General features: G+C 42.5%; 3 protein-coding genes across 3 annotated transcripts; 2 read left to right on the plus strand and 1 right to left on the minus strand.

Annotated features, from left to right (window-relative positions):
* Positions 1-8064: 8064 nt before the first annotated feature.
* On the plus strand, positions 8065-13317 carry LOC311134876 (putative polypeptide N-acetylgalactosaminyltransferase 8; the record flags this gene model as incomplete). Its single annotated transcript, XM_084168646.1, has 10 exons — positions 8065-8354; positions 8917-9083; positions 10722-10908; positions 11091-11288; positions 11395-11509; positions 11649-11834; positions 12043-12180; positions 12336-12428; positions 12531-12698; positions 12845-13317. 10 exons carry the CDS (start codon positions 8065-8067, stop codon positions 12962-12964), a joined length of 1662 nt encoding a protein of 553 aa, XP_084024772.1. The 3' UTR covers positions 12965-13317.
* A 398-nt stretch (positions 13318-13715) lies between these two features.
* ribc2 (RIB43A domain with coiled-coils 2) lies at positions 13716-17122 on the plus strand. Its single transcript, XM_084168729.1, has 7 exons — positions 13716-13943; positions 14553-14634; positions 14945-15256; positions 15343-15461; positions 15627-15854; positions 15990-16156; positions 16636-17122. The coding sequence occupies exons 1-7, from the start codon at positions 13827-13829 to the stop codon at positions 16712-16714; spliced, it is 1104 nt and encodes a 367-aa protein (XP_084024855.1). The 5' UTR covers positions 13716-13826; the 3' UTR covers positions 16715-17122.
* LOC311134957 (adenosine deaminase 2-A-like) lies at positions 16830-22951 on the minus strand. The gene is made up of 10 exons (XM_084168728.1): positions 22821-22951; positions 21566-21915; positions 21027-21246; positions 19432-19642; positions 19113-19240; positions 18838-18928; positions 18565-18673; positions 18111-18268; positions 17762-17964; positions 16830-17638 (listed from the first exon to the last, which is right to left on the minus strand). Exons 2-10 carry the CDS (start codon positions 21867-21869, stop codon positions 17548-17550), a joined length of 1515 nt encoding a protein of 504 aa, XP_084024854.1. The 5' UTR covers positions 21870-21915; positions 22821-22951; the 3' UTR covers positions 16830-17547.
* Positions 22952-23876: the final 925 nt, after the last annotated feature.

Below are 23876 nucleotides of genomic sequence, written 5' to 3' on the forward strand. Positions count from 1 at the left end.
ACTGGCTTAAGCAGGGGGACACGTCTGGCACTGCAGGATTTGAGTCCCTGGCGGCGTAGTGTGTTACTGATGGTAGGCTTTGTTACTTTGGTCCCAGCTCTCTGCAGGTCATTCACTAGGTCCCCCCGTGTGGTTCTGGGATTTTTGCTCACCGTTCTTGTGATCATTTTGACCCCACGGGGTGAGATCTTGCGTGGAGCCCCAGATCGAGGGAGATTATCAGTGGTCTTGTATGTCTTCCATTTCCTAATAATTGCTCCCACAGTTGATTTCTTCAAACCAAGCTGCTTACCTATTGCAGATTCAGTCTTCCCAGCCTGGTGCAGGTCTACCATTTTGTTTCTGGTGTCCTTTGACAGCTCTTTGGTCTTGGCCATAGTGGAGTTTGGAGTGTGACTGTTTGAGGTTGTGGACAGGTGTCTTTTATACTGATAACAAGTTCAAACAGGTGGCATTAATACAGGTAACGAGTGGAGGACAGAGGAGCCTCTTAAAGAAGAAGTTACAGGTCTGTGAGAGCCAGAAATCTTGCTTGTTTGTAGGTGACCAAAAACTTATTTCCACCATAATTTGCAAATAAATTCATTCATTTTGTCTGTCATAGTTGACATGTACCTATGATGAAAATTACAGGCCTCTCTCATCTTTTTAAGTGGGAGAACTTGCACAATTGGTGGCTGACTAAATACTTTTTTCCCCACTGTATATATATATATACAGTGGGGAGAACAAGTATTTGATACACTGCCGATTTTGCAGGTTTTCCTACTTACAAAGCATGTAGAGGTCTGTAATTTTTTATCATAGGTACACTTCAACGGTGAGAGACGGAATCCAGAAATCCAGAAAATCACATTGTATGATTTTTAAGTAATTAATTTGCATTTTATTGCATGACATAAGTATTTGATCACAGACCTGTTAGTTTTTCTTTAAGAAGCCCTCCTGTTCTCCACTCATTACCTGTATTAACTGCACCTGTTTGAACTCGTTACCTGTATAAAAGACACCTGTCCACACACTCAATCAAACAGACTCCAACCTCTCCACAAAGGCCAAGACCAGAGAGCTGTGTAAGGACATCAGGGATACAATTGTAGACCTGCACAAGGCTGGGATGGGCTACATGACAATAGGCAAGCAGCTTGGTGAGAAGGAAACAACTGTTGGCGCAATTATTAGAAAATTTAAGAAGTTCAAGATGACGGTCAATCACCCTCGGTCTGGGGCTCCATGCAAGATCTCACCTCGTGGGGCATCAATGATCATGAGGAAGGTGAGGGATCAGCCCAGAACTACATGGCAGGACCTGGCCAATGACCTGAAGAGAGCTGGGACCACAGTCTCAAAGAAAACCATTAGTAACACACTACGCCGTCATGGATTAAAATCCTGCAGTGCACGCAAGGTCCCCCTGCTCAAGCCAGTGCATGTCTAGGTCCGTCTGAAGTTTGCCAATGACCATCTGGATGATCCAGAGGAGGAATGGGAGAAGGTCATGTGGTCTGATGAGACAAAAATAGAGCTTTTTGGTCTAAACTCCACTCGCCGTGTTTGGAGGAAGAAGAAGGATGAGTACAACCCCAAGAACACCATCCCAACCGTGAAGCATGGAGGTGGAAACATCATTCTTTGTGGATGCTTTTCTACAAAGGGGACAGGACGACTGCACCGTATTGAGGGGAGGATGGATGGGGCCATGTATCGCGAGATCTTGGCCAACAACCTCCTTCCCTCAGTAACAGCATTGAAGATGGGTCGTGGCTGGGTCTTCCAGCATGACAACGACCCGAAACACACAGCCAGGGCAACTAAGGAGTGGCTCCGTAAGAAGCATCTCAAGGTCCTGGAGTGGCCTAGCCAGTCTCCAGACCTGAACCCAATAGAAAATCTTTGGAGGGAGCTGAAAGTCCGTATTGCCCAGCGACAGCCCCGAAACCTGAAGGATCTGGAGAAGGTCTGTATGGAGGAGTGAGCCAAAATCCCTGCTGCAGTGTGTGCAAACCTGGTCAAGACCTACAGGAAACGTATGATCTCTGTAATTGCAAACAAAGGTTTCTGTACCAAATATTAAGTTCTGCTTTTCTGATGTATCAAATACTTATGTCATGCAATAAAATGCAAACTAATTACTTAAAAATCATACAATGTGATTTTCTGGATTTTTGTTTTAGATTCCATCTCTCACAGTTGAAGTGTACCTATGATAAAAATTACAGACCTCTACATGCTTTGTAAGTAGGAAAACCTGCAAAATCGGCAGTGTATCAAATACTTGTTCTCCCCACTGTAAGTATTTGATACATCAGAAAAGCATAACTTAATATTTGGTACAGAAACCTTTGTTTGCAATTACAGAGATTATACCTTTCCTGTAGGTCTTGACCAGGTTTGCACACACTGCAGCAGGGATTTTGGCCCACTCCTCCATACAGACCTTCTCCAGATCCTTCAGGTTTCGGGGCTGTCGCTGGGCAATACAGACTTTCAGCTCCCTCCAAAGATGTTCTATTGGTTTCAGGTCTGGAGACTGGCTATGCCATTTTTTTCTTCACATTTTTACACATCTTCCCACCTACCCCCTGGGGACTGCCGACGTACCCCTAGGGGTACGCTTAACCCCGGTTAAAAAACACTGCCCTAGAAGACTAAATGAAGTAGTGCTCACCAGAATAATGTCTTACATGGATAGAATGCAGAGGCGCAACTTTGGTTTTAGAAGTGGGGGGGACATATTATCCAGTCGGATAAACACTCCAAACAGCCTACCTGACCGCTCGGAGGCATCCGCATGGTCCTAAAGCACACCGTTGCCTCGTTTTTTAATCACATTCCAATGATAAAACTGGGGGGGGGTGCAAAAATGTGGGGCAGAATGTCCCCCTCGTCCCCAGTGAAAGTTGTGCCCCTGATAGAATGAATGCATAAGTAATGTAGTTAACGCCGGTAAAGTTTTGTTTATGAACCCGGGAGAAAACGCAATAACTCCAAAACAGTGGAAAGATTGTTCCCTTACAAAATGTCCAAATGTCATCAGTTTGACCGGTTTTAAGGAAATGAAAAGCTGAGAAAACGATTACTTCAGTTCGTCTTGGATGCATATTTTATGTGGTTGAAATACTGACTGCTTGCCAAACAGTGTCAAAGATAACTTATATTCGCATTTTCTCAAGCGATGCTTAAAGAAATAAGTAATATTTATCCTATTCCCGGGAAAAATAACATTTATTGTATCGTTTTGGTGCAAGAAATGCAGAATTCTGCATGAGTTCATATTATGTTAGGCTACATGTTAGAGGATATAGGCCTACCTACAGTCAGTGTCCAGATTTCAGTGACTATTCCATTTTACCCATATTAATTTAAATTAGGAATATTCTGTTTATTCATGGCTACTTGTGAGCAGGATATCAAAGGTGCATGAAAACAGCTTATCCCTAATAAGACCTTAAGCGGGATATGAGCTACTATCTGGAACAGGGTTTTCCAAACTCAGTCCTGGGGCCCCTCCTAGGTGCACGTTTTGGTTTTTGCCCTAGCACTACACAGCTGATTCAAATGATAAAATCTTGATGATGAGTTGGTTATTTGAATCAGCTGTGTAGTGCTAGGGCAAAAACCTAAATGTGCACCCCTAGCTTCCTATACATATGGAAATTAAAAAGGTTTATGAATGACTTTTTGGAGGGTTACTGTCAAAATGATTTATTAAAGAAAAAAAAGACATTGATGACCGAGCTCGTGGGCCCCCCACCCGCCTTGCGGGGGCTGCAGGTGTGTCCTGAACGCCAGTGATTGTGTCTTGAGGGGGAGAAAGACCCAGTGGAGGCAGTAACAGGCAGGTAGAGGGGGGCCAGGCACGTCCAGGTATCAGGCCAGGGTGTTCTCAGTCGCGGTCCTAGAGCCTCAGCCTCAGGCCCCGGAAGGGGAGACGGACTTGGGAGAGTGCTCCGAAACATGACCCTGACAAACCGCACTGGTTCTTTGCACACTGCTCGCTTAAACCGGAAGCCAGCCACACCAATGTCTCGGAGGAAACCCTGTTCAGCTAGCGACCAGCCCACCACAAGGAGTCGCTAGACAAGGAAATCTCGTCTGGCCAAACCCTCCTCTAACCCGGACAACGCTTAGCCAATTGTGCGCCGCCTCATGGGTCTCCCGGTCACAGCCGGCTGTGACACAGCCTGGGCTCGAACCCAGTGCTGTAGTGACATCTAAAGCACTGTGATGCAATGTCTTAGACCGCTGCGCCACTCGGGAGGACCAATGTAAATTGTTATAAGTAGTCCTTGTAGATATGGTTTGTTAAACTTCTCAGTCTCAGCACAATTCTGTTACCATGGAATTGCCCATGTGCAGAAAGATAATCAGCCTCTGTGGATAATGTCCCCTTAATGTATTTTTCATGTCAGTCAGGCCCATCTTTTCAAATAAACAATTTATTTAAATCTCTAGTTGAGTAAAATAAATAGTTTTGTTCTGGTCACAAAGTCATCCCGAAAACTGCGGTAAACAGCGCCACACTCGGCAGAAAACGGAATGTTCTATTCACAACCAGGCCCATCTCTTCAAATAAATCTCTATTTGAGCAAAATAAGTAGTTTTGTTGTGATCACAAGAAAATCCTAACAATTCAGGTAAAGCGCGCCATAGCCATGCGGAAAAATCTGAATGTTCTATCATAAAGTGAGAACATAAAAGTTTCCCTGGCTGCTATATGGCTGTTACTTAGAAATACTATAACAGTAAATTAATAGATGGCATTCACTGATATAAACCTGTCTCCAATATAAATGCATAGTTTACAGAAACACACCGCGGACCTTGGACAAATAAATCTCAGTGTGAAAAGGCATTCCATGGTTTGTTTTGTCAACAAGCTCATCCAGATGATCCCAATAAATGGTATGTTCTGTTACGAAATGTCTTGGACTAGTTGTTGTTTCCCAATTTACTACTCAAATATATTTTACTTATTAAATCAATGACGAAATTAACTGCAATACACTGGTCTCAACTATATTAGCATAACTAGGGTAACTGCAATACACTGGTCTCAACTATATTAGCATAACTAGGGTAACTGCAATACACTGGTCTCAACTATATTAGCATAACTAGGGTACACAGAGCCCCGGCGGACCCATTGTAAAATGAGAGGCTTTTTTCGTACTGGTGCGTCAATCTAAATTACATTTTTAAAAATACGCATCAAAATCCATCAGTTTGAACTACAGATATCTGTTGTTGTTTTTTTGCATTGGATGCATCTCAATCCACCGCATCTGAAACGGTACATGTTTTAAAAAATGAAAGGAAGCAAGAAAAGGGGTTAAATATGTGTAGAAAAATTATATTTCCTGAGTTTTTTTTATATCTCCTAGATTTAGGACAGACACTTCAAAACCTTGTTTCTTATGATTTATTTTTTGACTGTCCTTTTTGCCATTTATGCATTTGTTATTCAATGCGTTTCTATGTGCTTTAGTAGTAAAGGCCAAAATCAATATTTTATCAAATAATTGTATTATATATATTTTTTTATACCTAAAGGGGCCCTAAAATTCCAAATCAAATAGCTAAATAATCCATAGTATGACCATCTTTAAAAAACATGCCATATGTCAGCTCCTCCCCCAACGTCTTAGACTCTAAAGAATTAAAACGTGTCCAGTGCAATATGCCTAGCTATGGGGCGTGGCTTACGGAGCGCTCTTTGAAATAAATGCTTGTATTGTCTTCACAATACCAACGTCTCGAGTTATATCATCACACCGGTTCTGTTGCATTGACTATGCCATTAAAAACGGAATCATGCAAATAATATATATGAGGTCTATGTGGGTAAAGCCTCTATTAGTTTTAGGAAGTATTTTATTCCTCAGCTTTATATCAGTGATTTTGAGGAATGGAATGGACAAAAAGACAGATGAGAGGCCTACTGAGGCCAAAACTATTGACATTGTTAGAAGATTTTCTGACTTGGAAAGCAACATCAACAAAGTCTGTGAGTAAGTCAGCTTTCTTGAATGTTAATTCAATTCAAGATGTGTCTTTTGGATAAAGTATAAATTCATAACGAAAAATTATAGGCTACATGGATTTGTTTTTGTAACACTTTATAGGGAACACATGACACTGGCTTTATTTATATTCTAGAACTCTGCTGTGCGGACCCATAGGCCTACACGTGTTGGACTCTGAACTCTTTAGTTTCACATTGAGCCAGCATATACTAAGGGTGGGTTTGTAAATTCATCAGTTATTCTTCGCTCTGGCACTCAGACAAGTGCTCTGAAATCGGAGTAGATAGCCAGAGTGAATTTACGAAGGCACCCTAAATCTGTTTCTTGTGTAGCTTGCTCTATAAATACTAATACTTTATTTGTTTCCCTATAGGTCGTAAATCATTTTTTCAAAATGTATATATTGCTGTTTTGCCAGTATTATAATTTACTGTGCCTACGCCTAATCTAGTGTCGAATAAATGTTTGTTTGGAAAGGTATTTCCGTAGGCTTTCTGTTCCACATGAAAAATTAGGTAATTTACCGTTGTCTCTACTCAGGAGTGAATCGTTGTTTCGGTGCACAGATTCATCGCAACATTCACGAGATAGAAGTGCTGTTTATTTCATTCAATTAATGGTTTCCTTTGTTCATATTTCCCGCGTTGTGTCATAGCTACGTTTTGTCTGTCATTCTGTTTGTGCGTAATAGGAGTGCGCATAAAAAATAAGATACTTGGCCTGCGCGCCAGGCTTTGGAGTCTATTTATGAATGGCGATGTAATGATTAAGTAGAACTTGCCATGTAACAATGAATGTGGAAATTGACTTACGTCGTACAGCCATCTTATTGGTTGTAATTGCCAATTGGATAATTGCGGTCCTGGGAGGGGCCAAGGGGCTTATATGTACCTAACATTGGATCTCCCAGACTTGTAAATACCTCAACCTACCAAACCTTCTGCTGATTTCCTATAATATAATAATATAAATATATAATATGCCATTTAGCAGACACTTTTATCCAAAGCGACTTAGTCATGCCCTTACGACTGCTACAAGGTCCCTATTTTACATTATCTTTATTTTGGCTAAAGATTAGGTTATTGTCCTAATATGGCTAATAAGACAAAATAAAGTCCTTATAAGATACTTATATACACACTTATTAACTAAGAATTAGTGATTAATATGTTTAGCCTACCATAAAATAGTGTAACCCCCCAAAACATGTTTTTTTTTGTGTTTTTTTTACTGAGCATGAAATAACTAATGAATTAACCATTAAATGTTTATAAATACCTTTCTATATTATAAATGCTTAGATGTTTACAAATAACATAGGTAGGCCTATGAGGATGTCTGGTCAGAGTTCCTACCATGCAGTCGCTATAGTGAGTCTAAATACGCATTGCACAGTCTTCATAGTTTGCTGCTTTAAAGTTCAATCTAAAAAGGGTTTATATTCGATTTTCCACCCAACAGATCTACACAACCTACTCTGCATTTTGAAAGTGAAAAATTATTATAGAAAATGTTTAAAAAATAAATGTCTTGATTGTGTATGTCTTCACACCCCAGAGTTAATACTTGGTGGAAGTACCTGTGGCGGGCATTACAGTTGTGAATACAATTCTACCAACCTTGCACAACTCTTAGGGCAAAATATATCACAATACCTTTTATATAAATTACATACTTATTTATTAATAGTTTATCAATTATTTATGAATACATATTCATGAAAATTATTAGTGTCGCTGACTTTCTGTTATATTAAAATACATGTTGGCTATTTAACTTATACATGTGAAAGAAAGTGTGACTGTGCTTTTAATATATATTGATTGGAAGACAACGCTATTATCTGTTCAGCACTGGCATATTAAATATGTGAATGAAGATATTTAGACTACTTTATACATTTTCACAAAGCAACTGTAAATGTGTAATAGAGAGCTATTTCTGTGTTTAAATTGGGATAAAACCTACTTTTTTTGTCTTTATCTCAGACGATTTGTTCAAAAACTTGGAACAAAAGCAGGATGCCATTCAGAAAATGCTTGTGGATGAAAGCGAGAGATTTAAAGACCAGAAAGTTGTGGCAGCTCCGGCCAATTCGCAGCCAGAGCAGAGAGAACAAGATGAACAGAAGCCCAAGCCCCAGCAGGAGGCGCCAAAGACTTCCCAACTGTTCCTCAACTCTCCATTGTTTCAGGGCTGGGGAGAGAATCTATCGGAGGAGGATCAGGAGGCGGCACAAGCTTTGTTTGAGAAATATGGCTACAATGTTTTCCTCAGCGATCGTCTGCCTCTCAACCGAGAGCTACCAGACACACGTGAATCCAAGTAAAGTAATGATTCTCTAACGCCGTTTTTTTTCAACCTTTTAATGTTTCTCTCGCTCACTCACCCTATCGCTTGTCTGTTGTTACATTCCTTCTTTCATGCACCATAACGATTATTCAGCTGTAAACCAGAAAGGAAGTACTGTATCATGGGATATGTACAGTATCTATGCCTTTGAATCTGTCTACAATGGTAACGAGATGTGGCTTCAGTATTGCATGTTACTGAACTTCAAGATCAAGACAGAATTTGTATTAAAGGAATACTTAAGGATTTTGGCAATGAAGCCCTTTATCTACTTCCCCAGAGTCGGATGAACTCATGGATACCATTGTTATGTCTCTGCATGCAGTTTGAAGGAAGTTGCTAACTAGTGCTAGTTAGCATTGGCTTGTGAATCTACCTCTAACTTCCTTCATGCTGGATGCAGAAACAAAAAAATGGTGTCCGTGAGTTCACCTGACTCTGGGGAAGTCGATCAAGGGCTTCATTGCCAAAATCCTGAAGTATCCCTTTAATATACCAATGAGGAGTGTAATTGATGGTTAGTTTGCTTCAACAGATGTTTGCAGAAGAAGTACCCCAAGGACCTGCCCAGTATTGCTGTGGTGTTGATCTACCTGGACGAGGCCCTGTCTATCATTAAACGAGCCATCCGCAGCATCATCGACCGAACCCCTGAACACCTGCTGAGAGAGATCATTCTGGTGGATGACCACAGCTCCAATGGTACGTCTCACCAAACTATACTGACAGCTTTTGTATGAGTACAGTGAGGGAAAAAAGTTTTTGATCCCCTGCTGATTTTGTACGTTTGCCCACTGGCAAAGACATGATCAGTCTATAATTTTAATGGTAGGTTTATTTGAACAGTGAGAGACAGAATACCAACAAAAAAATCCAGAAAAACGCATGTCAAAAATTGTATACATTGATTTGCATTTTAATGAGGGAAATAAGTATTTGACCCCTCTGCAAAACATGACTTAGTACTTGGTGGCAAAACCCTTGTTGGCAATCACAGAGGTCAGACGTTTCTTGTAGTTGGCCACCAGGTTTGCACACATCTCAGGAGGGATTTTGTCCCACTCCTCTTTGCAGATCTTCCCCAAGTCATTAAGGTTTCGAGGCTGACGTTTGGCAACTCGACCCTTCAGCTCCCTCCACAGATTTTCTATGGGATTAAGGTCTGGAGACTGGCTAGGCCACTCAGGACCTTAATGTGCTTCTTCTTGAGCCACTCCTTTGTTGCCTTGGCTGTGTGTTTTGGGTCATTTTCATGCTAGAATACCAATCCATGACCCATTTTCAATGCCCTGGCTGAGGGAAGGAGGTTCTCACCCAAGATTTGACGGTACATGGCGCCGTCCATCGTCCCTTTGATGCGGTGAAGTTGTCCTGTCCCCTTAGCAAAAAAACATCCCCAAAGCATAATGTTTCCACCTCCATGTTTGATGGTGTTCTTGGGGTCATAGGCAGCATTCCTCCTCCTCCAAACACGGCGAGTTGAGTTGATGCCAAAGAGCTCAATTTTGGTCTCATCTGACCACAACACTTTCACCCAGTTCTCCTCTGAATCATTCAGATGTTCATTGGCAAACTTCAGACAGGCCTGTATATGTGCTTTCTTGAGCAGGGGGACCTTGCGGGCGCTGCAGGATTTCAGTCCTTCACGGCGTTACCAATTGTTTTCTTGGTGACTATGGTCCCAGCTGCCTTGAGATCATTGAAAAGATCCTCCCGTGTAGTTCTGGGCTGATTCCTCACCGTTCTCATGATCATTGCAACTCCACGAGGTGAGATCTTGCATGGAGCCCCAGGCCGAGGGAGATTGACAGTTATTTTGTGTTTCTTCCATTCCATTTGCGAATAATCGCACCAACTGTTGTCACCTTCTCACCAAGCTGCTTGGCGATGGTCTTGTAGCCCATTCCAGCCTTGTGTAGGTCTACAATCTTGTCCCTGACATCCTTGGAGAGCTCTTTGGTCTTGGCCATGGTGGAGAGTTTGGGATCTGATTGATTGCTTCTGTGGACCGGTGTCTTTTATACAGGTAACAAGCTGAGATTAGGAGCACTCCCTTTAAGAGTGTGCTCCTAATCTCAACTCGTTACCTGTATAACAGACACCTGGGAGACAGAAATCTTTCTGATTGAGAGGGGGTCAAATACTTATTTCCCTCATTAAAATGCAAATCAATTTATAACATTTTTGACATGCGTTTTTCTGGATTTTGTTGTTGTTATTCTGTTCAAATAAACCTACCATTAAAATTATAGACTGATCATTTCTTTGTCAGTGGGCAAACGTACAAAATCAGCAGGGGATCAAATACTAATTTCCTACCTTTTTAAAAAACCCAATCAGATGATCTGAAGGGGGACCTGGATGTCTATGTCAAATCCATTAAGGAGCAGAATCCTGGGCTTCGCATGGTCAGAGTGAGACACGTTGAATCACTGGGTTTAACTCAAGCTCGCATCTCTGGGTGGAGAGCTGCTACTGCGGATGTGGTTGCCATTCTAGACGCTCACATTGAGGTCCACAAGGAGTGGTAAGAGTATATAGGAATGTACAGTGTCTATGAAATAGCTACTGTGCCAGTAGTTGCCGTATTGCACATCAAGTTAAATATCTGTGAAACTTGTCCCTCACCTTGAACAGTTCAGCAGTCTTTGAACTATAGGAACAGGGCCAGTGAGTTGTTTTCCATCACTCTGCTGTCTGTGCTTGCAGGGCGGAGCCTCTGTTGACTCGTATCAAGGCAGACCGGACAGTGGTGGTGTCCCCTGTGTTTGACAGGGTGAATTACTATGACCTGGAAGTTGTCCATTACGTCCCAGCGGCCCATGCTTTTGACTGGGCTCTGTGGTGTATGTATGAGTCCTTCAGGCCGGAGTGGTACCATCTCAACGACACGTCACTGCCAGGAAAGTATGTTGAGCAGGCAAATGGAATCACTCACACTGTCAGACCCACGTGTTTGTGGTTGTGTGTGGGGTGAGTATAGTGTTTATTTGAACTCTTTCTCTGTCATCAGGAGTCCCTCTATCATGGGAATCATGGTGGTAGACAGGAAATTCCTGGGAGAAATCGGTGCCCTCGATGGTGGAATGAAAGTGTATGGAGGGGAAAATGTTGAGCTAGGTGTGCGGGTGAGCAGCAACAATATTATGCACCATTCTTATTTTTACCAGATTCTGTGAACATCTCATATTTTTGATAACATTGTTTTCTGTGGTCATTAAATAGTACAATTGGCAATGTCCTCCACAAATAATAATACTTTTTCAGGTGTGGCTGTGTGGAGGAAGCATAGAGGTAGTGCCTTGTTCTAAGATCGCCCACATTGAGAGGAACCACAAGCCTTACGCACCTGACCTGAGCATCTCCATGAAGAGGAATGCACTGAGGGCAGCAGCGATCTGGATGGATGAGTACAAACATAATGTCAATCTTGCCTGGAACATTCCCATTAAGGTATGAGCTTATGATAACGTACCGAATTATTATTATTATTATTATTATTATTATTTTTTTTATTTTTTAAACACAAATTCTACCTTCATGAGACTCATAAAACCATTGAAGTTTTGCAAGCTTTTTATTTATTACATAATTTGATATGTTGATAATACAACAATTTTGCGGGATACAACAAATAATCCATAATCACACTCAACAATAGGATCATGGAATAGATATCGGTGATGTGTCAGAGAGAAGGGAGCTCAGAGAAAAGCTGAAATGTAAGCCCTTCAAGTGGTACCTGGACAATGTGTATCCTCAGTTGGACACATGGGACAACATCCTGGCCTATGGAGGGGTGCGTTTTTTACAATACTTTTGTGTGTGTGGTTGTATGTTTTAAACTGTAGTTTTTAAATTGTAGGTTTGAATACCTGTCTATTTATCCAGATTATGAGCACATTTGATAAAGTATGTCATCCCTTGCTTAATATTTGTCTCTCCTACTTGTAGATGAAGAACTTGGATGCAAACATATGTATAGATCAAGGAATTTATCCTGGTCATACACCCATAGCCTTCGACTGCTTCAACTATGGCCCACAGGTAACTCCTTACAATCCTGTCTCTTACTGTTGCAGTTAACTAACTTTGCTCTGTATTCAAGGGAAGATCTAACGCCCCATCTTTATTTGTTTGATTGTTCAGCACACCTACTACCACAGTAATGGGGAGCTTTACATTGGTGGCCTAAAGTCCCACAAGTACAATGACAACAGGTGTTTGGCTGACAGTGGGGAAGACACTGTTCCTGATCTGTACGACTGTAACGAGGCTGTGCAGAAGGGCATGGGCATTCACTGGGACTTTACGCAGGTGCAGATCACCGTAGACACTCAACTCAATATACTCCTAATACAGTATAGGCAGTTCTTTCCTATACTGTATACACCCCTAAATTATTTCCTTTTTGCCAAAGAGGTCCACTGTTGAAAAGCATTAAAATATGTATCTTTTTCCAGGGCAAAGAACTCAAGAACAGACAAACAAAAAGATGTTTAGAAATACAGAAACAGAAACTTGTGGTTGAGAAATGCACTGGCCAAAAATGGGAAATCCAAAACATCATCAAGCCCTTCTAATGGACCAGCATAAAGGAGATTCATGTTTGCCTCAAGACTAAACCACATTTTATGTATTTTTGTTTTTTTTATATTCTGTTCTATGGGTCACTGGACTACCAACCTAAATGTGGCATATACCTATGCATTGCTATAACACAACGGTGCTTATTTAATTTTGTTGAAATGGAGATGTGCTTTTCTGTCCTTGATTTGCAGTGTCATAAATAAGAGAAGTTGTAAAAAAATATTGTTGCAGTCAAAATGTCTGTCTTTCTGTCTGTCTGCAAGACTGACCAATCCATGCATGCGAAAAAATACCTATACTGCTATGTTCATAACCAAGTGGGAAGATGGTATTTACCACATACATTTTAGTCATTTAGCAGATGTTTCTATCCAGAGCGCCTTACATGCACAATTAGGGTTAAGTGCCTGTGAAAATGTCACTTGAACGCCCCTCCAACTGGTAATTACTAGTGGGAAACTAGTCTATCATCCCTGAGCGCCCACTTCACCCACATGCTGACCTCACCTACTTAGGAAATTACCTCTAGCAGAATTTTCGGCAGTTAAATGCAGCAAAACATTATTTATAGAAAGCTATCGATGTTTTTTTAATACTACAATTTGTTCACTAGCATGATAACTGCACTTTTAGTTCATGGTAGACAGCTTGTTGGCCATTTGTCAATCGGCTTTTCTCAACGAGTTCAAAGCACTTGAATGCATTCAACATGTAATTACCACCTTCCCACTTGGTTATGAACAGCAGCATAGGTATCCGAACGTCAGGTATCTTAGCAACGATGTGTTTGCAGAGTGCATTTGCCCTTGGTCATTTGATTCTCACCACAGCGAGACAGTAAGGGAAGATAGGAAAATGTACAATGCTGAATTACTTTCGGGCCGCATTGCTGCGGCTAGTTTGGAAAGGAGGCGTAATAGAGAGATGCAACGTCAAGATAGGATTTTCAATGCTAAAGTTAGAACGATTGGGGTAAGTTTCTGTCTTCTCCAGCAGTTGGCGTTTAGTTTTTTCGCTCACCAAGCTAGAAGTTTTTGTATGGTCATGAGTGTCGAATTTGGTCAACAAAAAATGTTATGCCTTATTTGCTACGTGAGGCTTATATGATAGAATATACGTGTTTTAATACTTACAATAGGTTGTCACGAGTATACTGACGTAAGTAGGACAGGTGACATCCCAGCAACTTTGAGAAAAAAACTATATCGGAGTTGTTCACACGCGTATCTGCCCTCTCATTGGCTAGAATGTTCCCACCTGATCCTCCCGACTGCCTACCATTTTTGAAGACTTATTTTCATTGTTACAGCGACCACTTGAGTACAGTATCTGGTCTGGTCAATATAATGCTTAATCTGTGTTGCAACTGTGTAACCGGTTGTAACATCACTGTAGCTCAGCTGGTAGAGCATGGCGCTTGCAACGCCAGGGTTGTGGGTTCGATTCCCACAGGGGGCCAGTATGAAAAAAGGTATGCACTCACTAAAACTAAGTCGTTCTGGATCAGAGCGTCTGCTAAATGACTAAAGTGTAATGTTAATTCAGTTTTGAAGACATGTCACACTTTTCTGTTCCTGACAGATAGATAAAGAGGCTCTTGATTCCCAAGTGAATGAAAGAAAGAAAAAAGAACAGGCAGAGGCAGAGTCACATAAAGCATATGGTAAGTGCAAAAAAAATACAGCATGGGAGTCCTGACAGCTCTATATAAGCTTCCATGCATACAGTAAGCTTCAATGCAACTCTGATATATTAAGGTTTTATTGATCCAATAAGTTTAGTAGCTAGCTAGTGTCATATGTCCCGTGTAGCTCAGTTGGTAGAGCATGGTGCTTGCAACGCCAGGGTTGTGGGTTCGATTCCCATGGGGGACTAGTAGGGGAAAAAAAGTATGAAAATGTAAGTCGCTCTGGATAAGAGTGTCTGCTAAATGACGTAAATGTAAATATGTCTCTGGAATGCATGTGCTCTAGCTGCAGATGCATTGCGCAACGACAAGGCTGCTTGTCTACTTGATCAACGCCAACTGAAGGATGAGCGTCTGCTGCAGGGAGCCATAGAGGACTTCAGACTGAACTTCCAGCCGCGGTGGAGTCGGCGAGAGTATGACTTGAGCAACCCGGACAAAATTAGGAATCAGGAGGGGATCCAGATGCTGCCGGGGCTGGTGGGTGAGGACCCAGACAGCCAGAGGAGGCTGAAGAATCAGCAGGAGCAGCTCAGAGAGTGGTCCGTCCAGCAGCGGCATGAGCTGGCCACAGCACGACACCAGCAGAGACAGGAAGGTAGGCTACAACCCAACACAACCTGTCCTGTTGCTAGACTCTGATACACTCACTGCCTCCTCTCAAAACACACTCTGTACCTGCAGAGCAGCAGTATGACCAGGACAGAGTGGACCTGGACAACAAAGCTCTCCAGCTCCAAAAAATCGAGGAGGAGAGGAGGAGAGCCATAGCCCTGGCTACAAAGAATTTCAATCTGACAAAGGTGAGTCATTATACTTTACCTGATGCTTAACCAGGTGTGGTTGTCAAACTGGCAAAGGTGAGTCATTAGGATTGATGGCACTGAATCTAACCAGGTGTGATTTGTATGTGGGGGAACAGAAGGTCATTCTGTCAACTGTGTGATATTTTCTCTGTCTGTTCCCAGGCAGCAGAGAATGCAGAGAAGCGGTGGAAGGAGTGGCAGCAGCAGGAGGAGGACAACAGGACAGACATCCTGAACCAGCTGCAGGGGGACCTGCTGAGTGAGAGCCAGGAGCAGGGCATCAGTGTGCTGGGTCTGTCCCGCCTCAGGCCCGACAGCTACAAGGGCCTCACGGACGAGCAGCTGCAGCACATCATTGACTGCCAGCAGCAACAGATAGAGGAGAATAGGGTACATCTACCTTGTTTACCTTGAGCAGAGATGTATTCATTGCAGTACGTTGTGCTCTCTCTTGTAAAAGAGGACAAAAGGCGTAGATCGCAACACCCATAAATGGTGTTAACCTTCTCTTCATGTTTGGTGCAGAGAATTCAGGCTGAGCAGCAGCAGCAGGAGCTCCAGCAGGACCTGTTCCGTGTGGCCTCTGCTCGCACCGCCCTACTACTGGAGAGACGGCAGGCCCGCATCAACAAGCAGCTCCGTCGCACCCTGGATAACACCAACGCACAGCTGGCTGAGGCCCACCAGGAACAGTAAGACGCTTTCCATATGTTAAGGTTTAGACACATGGATGCACCTGTATACCTTTTGCTTTGTTTGATGTTGCACTGTCAGGCTTCATTACTGTACAGTATGATTGTTTGTCACATTTTCTTTTGTAACACTTATGTGCTCAGAAATAATTAAATTGTGCAGAAGAAACTGATCAACAGGATTCGAACAGTTAATGGACACATGATCAACTAGGAGCTCAATTCAATCCGTATCCCGCGTTATCGCTCGATTGAAATTTAAAGGCAATGTTCACAGAGACTGCATTCACAGTAAACACTGCATATGTCGGCTCAATCGCAAATTACCTTTACATTTTAACGCTGATCTTCTGCAATACGGATTGACTCCAGCCCTAGAGCTTGTTGACCTGCCCATAGCACTGCATAGACGACATATCAAATGCCTACAGTTTTGTTCTTGATATCAGTTATAGACAAATGCATTCCTCTCTTCTCAGGAAAAAGTATCTGGAGAAGGTGTACACTAACATCCCAGATGACAGTTACTTCTCCCAGTTCAACACCAGCAGTCGATAAAGGATGACAAGGCCTTACGATGCCGTGCATTATTAGACTATTATGGAGAAATACGTTTCTTGTGTGAAAATGTAGATAATACATTATTTGTAATAAAGGGAAAAACTAATTAATCTGATCTTCATAGAAAAGTGTGGCCATGAATAAGGCATTGCCTACTGTTCTGCATGTATTTGTCATACCATGTCCCTTGTTAAAATAAGAGTATCTGTATAATGAATTAATTAAATCTGTACAAAACAATTCTCCATTAAAACAACATTATTAGCTTAAAATGTGATTAAAGAAATCGAAGACTAGCGGGTCAGTTCATTCAGTGTAAGCATTTTCACACAGTGCTCTATTGCCATGTAGAGCCTCACTGAATTCACGATTAACGTGCAAATACATAAAATAATGATAAAATGCCTTTGTGTGAAAAAACAGCTTCCTTTATGACTCCTTGACTAGTGAACTCAACTTCTGTCAGGGGCCTCCATTTTGTGGGAGCTGACAGCGGTGTAGTCTGCTAATTGATTTCTTACAGGAGTGTTATACACACCCTATCCACTTGAGGGCGATATGAGCTTGTTCTCTTTCCTTCTCAAACCTAATTTGCCAAACAGTCTACAGCTCCGTCTACAACAAATAATGTTTCAATAACTACTACATCTTTTCCCTTGTCCGAATTTTGAACAACATTTCTACTTGTGTGTCCATTTGGGACCAGCATTCCAAATATCCTTCCCTTCCTATGGCTACAAGCAACAGTCTCACAGACTGGGGTGATCCCACTGTCCCAGTCAGCGTCCGAATGACCACTCCTCTGCCCCAGACTCTGCTCCAGCAGGTCTCTATTGTGAGTTCTCTGAGACAAACTTGTCCCATTTTCTCTGCCACAAATCCAAGGCTTTCTCCTTCAGCTGTGGCGACAGAGAGCTGTACCTGGAACATGAAAAAATAGAAAGTCAGAATCCTTACCCTATCATGCCATGGCATAAACGGTTGCAAGTAGCTAAACTAGTCCAGGTTATTGTACGGTGCCTGGACCTGCTAGCTTGACCTCACCTGATGGAGTTCATGGCCAGTTCCTTGAGAGTACCTATGTGAGAGTTCATTCCACCTAAACCCACAAACGCCTCGTAAAAATCATGGGAGAGGCCAGAAGATCCAAACATGGCAGGGTCATCTGAACTGATCACCAGGGGATGGCCCTCTGACATCAGAACAGCAGCTGGGTGATTCCGCAGGTCTGAGACCAGTTTCAGTACCTGGAGAAGGATGTTAAAATGAAGAGTTTCAATGAAGATGCAGATACGACCAACCCCAAATCGACCCCCTTACCTCTATCTGTGGTTGGGCAGCAGTCTTAATCGTTCATCAACATGTGAGTGTGGTGACAGTGATAATGCCCTACCTGGTTGGAGATGGGGCACACCTCCACAGCCACCCCTTTCTTCTTAGAGAGTGCCTTGGCCACCGGGTGGCGCAGCAGGGCAAAGCCGTGGCCGATGCGAGACGTGTTGAACAGTAGAGCATCCAGCAGGTTCCCATCCACATCAGTGCCCTCTTCATCTGCAAATGACAGTGAGGTCAATCAATGATGCCATCAATGTAGATTGTAGTAATCACTTATCTGTACTGTACAAACTTCATTCTCAACAACACAAAATAGGGAGTATTGGCTTATACTGTAACAGTCTTATTGCATCAGGGTTAGTGCTATCTGGGATCCCTGGGACGTCCCTACCCTAACCAGGGCCAGATTAAGAAATCATAGGCCCCGGGGCTTCATTTTTTAATAGGCCCATTCCATGAGTATAGACTAAATATGAACACTTCAGATGAGGTGGAAGGGTTCATGTGCTCACCAGTCTCTCCTGCGTGGAAGAAGAAGGGAAGGTTGACTCCTCTCTCACCTGGCAGAGACAAGGCCTCCTTGAAGTACCAGAGGGGTCTTCCACTATCTTCCCGACCCACCTAGTACCAGAAGAGAACATCAGACATGTCAACATCACCCTGCACAGCCTATACCTATTTATTAATAAACCTACCTAGTAATAAAAGTAATAAATACATTTTAGGTAATTTCCTAAGAGAAATTAGACAGTTTTGAGGAGTCTTGTGACTAAGGATCTACCTACCAGGTCAAATCCAGCCATGATCTCTGGAAAGGCTTTCTGTAGGTTCATAGCCTCCTCCACTTTCTTCCATGCCATGGACGCATTCAGACCCCTGAGACAAACACAGATTCACAAAGTACATTCAATCTCAACATTAATATGAGATGTTTTGTTCTGCCCATTCTTCCTTTAATTCTGTATATTTTTTAAATAAACAAATCCTTGTACAACTTTTAGAGGGCCCATGATTCTAATTCCATCTTTACACGGATCATGTGCATCTCCTGCATAGTCACCTGTGCACAGTGAAGATGACCCGAGCTCCCAGGAAGTCTGGGTGTTCTGACACAAACTGCCTGGTCACGTCCTGATAGGTCTTGAGGCCCCAGGCACTGTCATGTGTGCTCCCATCCAGCTCGTATGTCTGTGCATCAGTAACAAACATGTAAGAATTACACAGCCTCTTATGTATAGACAATACATCTTGGTTACACCTTGAAAATGACAGGTCAACTCAATGTATTGTGTGTGGAATGATCTTAACAACTTTATCAATCACACAACTGAACTCATATCACATGGAACAATAAACATGTATCTGTATGTGTTGTTTACCTGTGGAAGCAAAGCCCTCAGCTCCAGATACATGATACTATCCATGTAGAACTGCCTCAGGCCCTCATAGTAATAGTCCTTGAACACAGGAGCGTAGGTGACTAGTCCCCAAGCCGAAATGAACGCCTGCTCAAACCTCTTCCAAACAACGTCTTGGCTGGGATAGGCAGCCTCTGGGTCCTCAGTGAAGAGTGTAAGGTTGCGGATGAGGCTGCACAGATTAAACGACCAGGTTGTTGGAGAGTGCATACAATTTGAAAGATATGAGTCAAATAGAAAATCTAATTTTGTCTGTATTCCCCCAGGGAGATACTTGTGTGATTAGACATGGTATGACCATGACATATAAATGACATAACATATATAATTACATTTAATGACATATACATATTTATGTCATTTGACATATTGAATGACATATAGTGCCTTTGGAAAGTATTCAGACCCCTTCACTTTTTCCACATTTTGTTACGTTACAGCCTTATTCTAAAATGGATTAAATAACAAAAAAATCCTCAGCAATCTACACACAATACCCAGTAATGGCAAAGCGAAAGCAGATTTTTAGACATTTTCGAACAAATTATTAAAAATAAAAAACAGAAATACCTTATTTACATAAGTATTCAGACCCTTTGCTATGAGACTCGAAATTGAGCTCTGGTGCATCCTGTTTCCATTGATCATCCTTGAGATGTCTCTACAACTTGATTGGAGTCCACCTGTGGTAAATTCAATTGATTGGACATGATTTGGAAAGGCACACACCTGTCTATATAAGGTCCCACAGTTGACAGTGCATGTCAGAGCAAAAACCAAGCCATGAGGTCAAAGGAATTGTCCGTAGTGCTCCAAGACAGGATTGTGTTGAGGCACAGATCTGGGGAACGGTACCAAAACATTTCTGCAGCAATGAAGGTCCCCAAGAACACAGAGGCCTCCATCATTCTTAAACTGAAGAAGTTTGGAACCACCAAGACTCTTCCTAGAGCTGGCCGCCTGGCCAAACTGAGCAATCGGGGGAGAAGGGCCTTGGTCGGGGGAGAAGGGCCTTGGTCAGGGGAGGTGACCAAGAACCCGATGGTCACTCTGACAGAGCTCTAGTTCATCTGTCGAGATTGGAGAACCTTCCAGAAGGACAACCATCTCTGCAGCACTCCACCAATCAGGCCTTTATGGTAGAGTGACCCGACGGAAATCACTCCTCAGTAAAAGAAACATGACAGCCCGCTTGGAGTTTTCCAATAGGCACCTAAAGACTCTCAGACCATGAGAAACAAGATTCTCTGATCTGATGAAACCAAGACTGAACTCTTTGGCCTGAATGCAAAGCGTCACGTCTGGAGGAAACCTGGCACCATCCCTACGGTGAAGCTTGGTGGTGGCAGCATCATGCTGTGGAGATGTTTTTCAGCGGCAGGGACACAGAGACTAGTCAGGATAAAGGGAAAGATGAACCGAGCAAAGTACAGAGAGATCCTTTCCTTAATTCATTTTAGAATAAGGCTGTAACCTAACAAAATGTGGAAAAAGTCAAGGGGTCTGAATACTTTCCGAATGCACTGTATATAATGACATATGTTCCTACTTCCTACCTGTTGTCAAGGTCAGTGGTATTGCCCATTTTGGCCCTCAGGGTCTCCAGCAGCATCCAAGAGGAGCACTGAGGTTTTGGTTTGGGCTGACTAAAGGAAAAGAGTAACCGAACTGACTGGTCCTCTGTAATGCACATGTAGCAATGTGGCCGGTATGTCACATTCCTCACCAGCCACTCCACTCCCACCATGGAGAAGTCATGGACATGAAGTGCTGCCCCTAAAACAGATCAGAGGAGGAGATCATCGTAACCTGTGTGGCACAAGAGGTTGGTGGCACCCTAATTGGGGAGAATGGGCTCGTGGTAATGATTGGAGCGGAATCAGTGGAATGGTATCAAATACGTCAAACACATGGTTTCCAGGTGTTTGATGCCATGACATTTGCGCCGTTCTGGCCATTATTATGAGCCGTTCCACTGCTGTGTGGCTTACAATGAAGTACATTATATCTGTGCCATATTTGCTTACATGTATCCTCTCAGTTTATCACAAATGCAAAGGGAACGGGGGTAGGGTCCATTTGGGATCTGGTGTACCTTTGGGCATCCTCTGCAGTAGGCTATAGATGAGGCTGCGCTGGATGAGTGGCTTCGCCTTGAAGAAGTGCAAGGCAGGAGGGAAGTCCGAGCTCTTCATCTCCTGCTCCTTCAGTTTGTGCAGCTGTGCACTTAGCCGCAGCTCTGCCTCTGTCAGCAGCAGTCTGCCCCCTGTCTGCCGGGAGGCCTCCTGCTGCATCAGAGACTCTCTGAGCCTGGGGTCAGGGCTGCACCAGCACAGGGTCAACCAGCACAGCAGGACTGACACCACAGCCACCTGGTGGCTCTCTGGCCAGAGCAACATGGTCAAGGTGTGGCTAATCAATGTTGGTCAACACTGAATAGATAGGCTTGAAGGAGAAAGAAAAATGTGATAACACAAACTCATCTAGTGGGAAAATAGGTTCAACAGAGCTTGGTGTTTAGTGTAAGCCTACCGCACCTGTTTACAGAACATTGAATAGAAAACAATGATCTTTCCACTTCCTCATTTTTTCTTTTTTATTCTTGCTTCCTCATAACATTTAGTTTCTCTTGAAACAAACAAGAAGTGTCCAGTTCAACCAATAGCTTAAGAGGTCTATTTCCCATAAGTGATATTTCCCATATTCCCTATGAATATTATTTAATATGTATATTTAGAGGAGAGGGTCTTCAGGATGTCATACTGACAGGCTGCATTTAGATCTGAATTTGATACATAAATGCAAAATGTATTTATTTAATATAGTTTTGAGCGCAATTGCAGGCATTATCTGTCAGTAGGCTAGCCTAGTGCACCAGGGTGGTGGACGTGGACAAAGAGCGTAGCACCACCACCAGCTGTCGGTGTCAACAAACCGCTTTGTGCTTCACGGATTATGTTGTTGACTTGTTGTGAATACGGTTGATGCCTAATAGTGTTTATGTTAGTTTACGGTTATGATCAACATATTTAAACGAATACAGACTTTTTTTTATATAAACATGACATATTGACTGCTTCAACCGGTCGCCTATTACGTTGTTCAGTTTAAAGGGCTTCGCGATGGTTTGAAGCGTTGGCGATTTCAATGTATCTACAATGTAACAACAATGTAACTAACAACAATGTAACATTTGGTAAACGTTTAAGTGGTGTGCCTCGAGCTTGCAATTCTAAAGTGTAATAAAGTAACAGCTGCACGTTCACACTGAACGCTGGATACATTGATAATAGCCTACATGTTTTGTCAGTGTTGCTGAACATTAATTATTATTAGAACGAGTATCTCACCACTGAACAAACCTGTCCGTGAAAGTGAAGTGATGAATGGGTTATCCTATATTGCTCTATAACAACAACAACTGTTACAATGGCTGTTTTTCAGTTACGTAACCTGCAAGTCTACTGCCGCGTTCATGTTCTAGTCGGAACTAGGAAACTCGAAAATGTCCGACTTGCTAACAGGATGAACGCGGCACCAGTTAGCAAGTCTGACATTTCCGAGTAGTACATGAACACAGCATTACTCTTACTCACTTACTAAAACAGTGGTAGACGTCATATCCCCAGTTGTTGACTTGGGATGGAAGAAGTGCAGGAGCTGCATTTTTTCCATGTCGGTCAATTAGACTATGTTCACCGATATTCACAAATTACATTATGCTATAGAGACTTCTGATTATTCAATGTTAACGGTTTATATACATTTTCCATGACTTCTCCATGACTTTTAACCACATTTTCATGACTATTATTATAGCCTACATGAAAAAGTAAGCATTATTCAAATCAAATCAAATTGTATTTGTCACATGCGCCGAATACAACAGGTGTAGACCTTACAGTGAAATGCTTACAAGCCCTTAACCAACAATGCAGTTTTAAGAAAAATAAGTGTTAAGTAAAAAATAAATAAGTAAAAAAAAATACACCTTATTTTTTTGTGGTTTAGTGGTTAAGAGCCTTGTGCCAGTAAACGAAAGGTTGCTGGTTCTAATCCCTGAGCCGACTAGTTGACAAATCTGTCGATGTGCCCTTGAGCAAGGCACTTAACCCTAATTGCTCCTGTAAGTCGCTCTGGATAAGAGCGTCTGCTAAATGACTAAAATGTAATAATAAACAGAGAGGAGCAGCAGCGTAAAAGAGGGGGGTGGGGAATGCAAATAGTCTGGGTAGCCATCATTAGCTGTTCAGGAGTCTTATGGCTTGGGGGTAGAAGCTGTTGAGAAGCCTTTTGGACCTAGACTGCAACCAGTCAGGATGCTCTCGATGGTGCAGCTGTATAACATTTTGAGGATCTGAGGACCCATGCCAAATCTTTTCAGTCTCCTGAGGGGGAATAGGCTT

The sequence above is a fragment of the Coregonus lavaretus genome (genome assembly GCF_964263955.1).
Source record: "Coregonus lavaretus genome assembly, chromosome: 9".
Lineage (NCBI taxonomy): Eukaryota > Metazoa > Chordata > Actinopteri > Salmoniformes > Salmonidae > Coregonus > Coregonus lavaretus.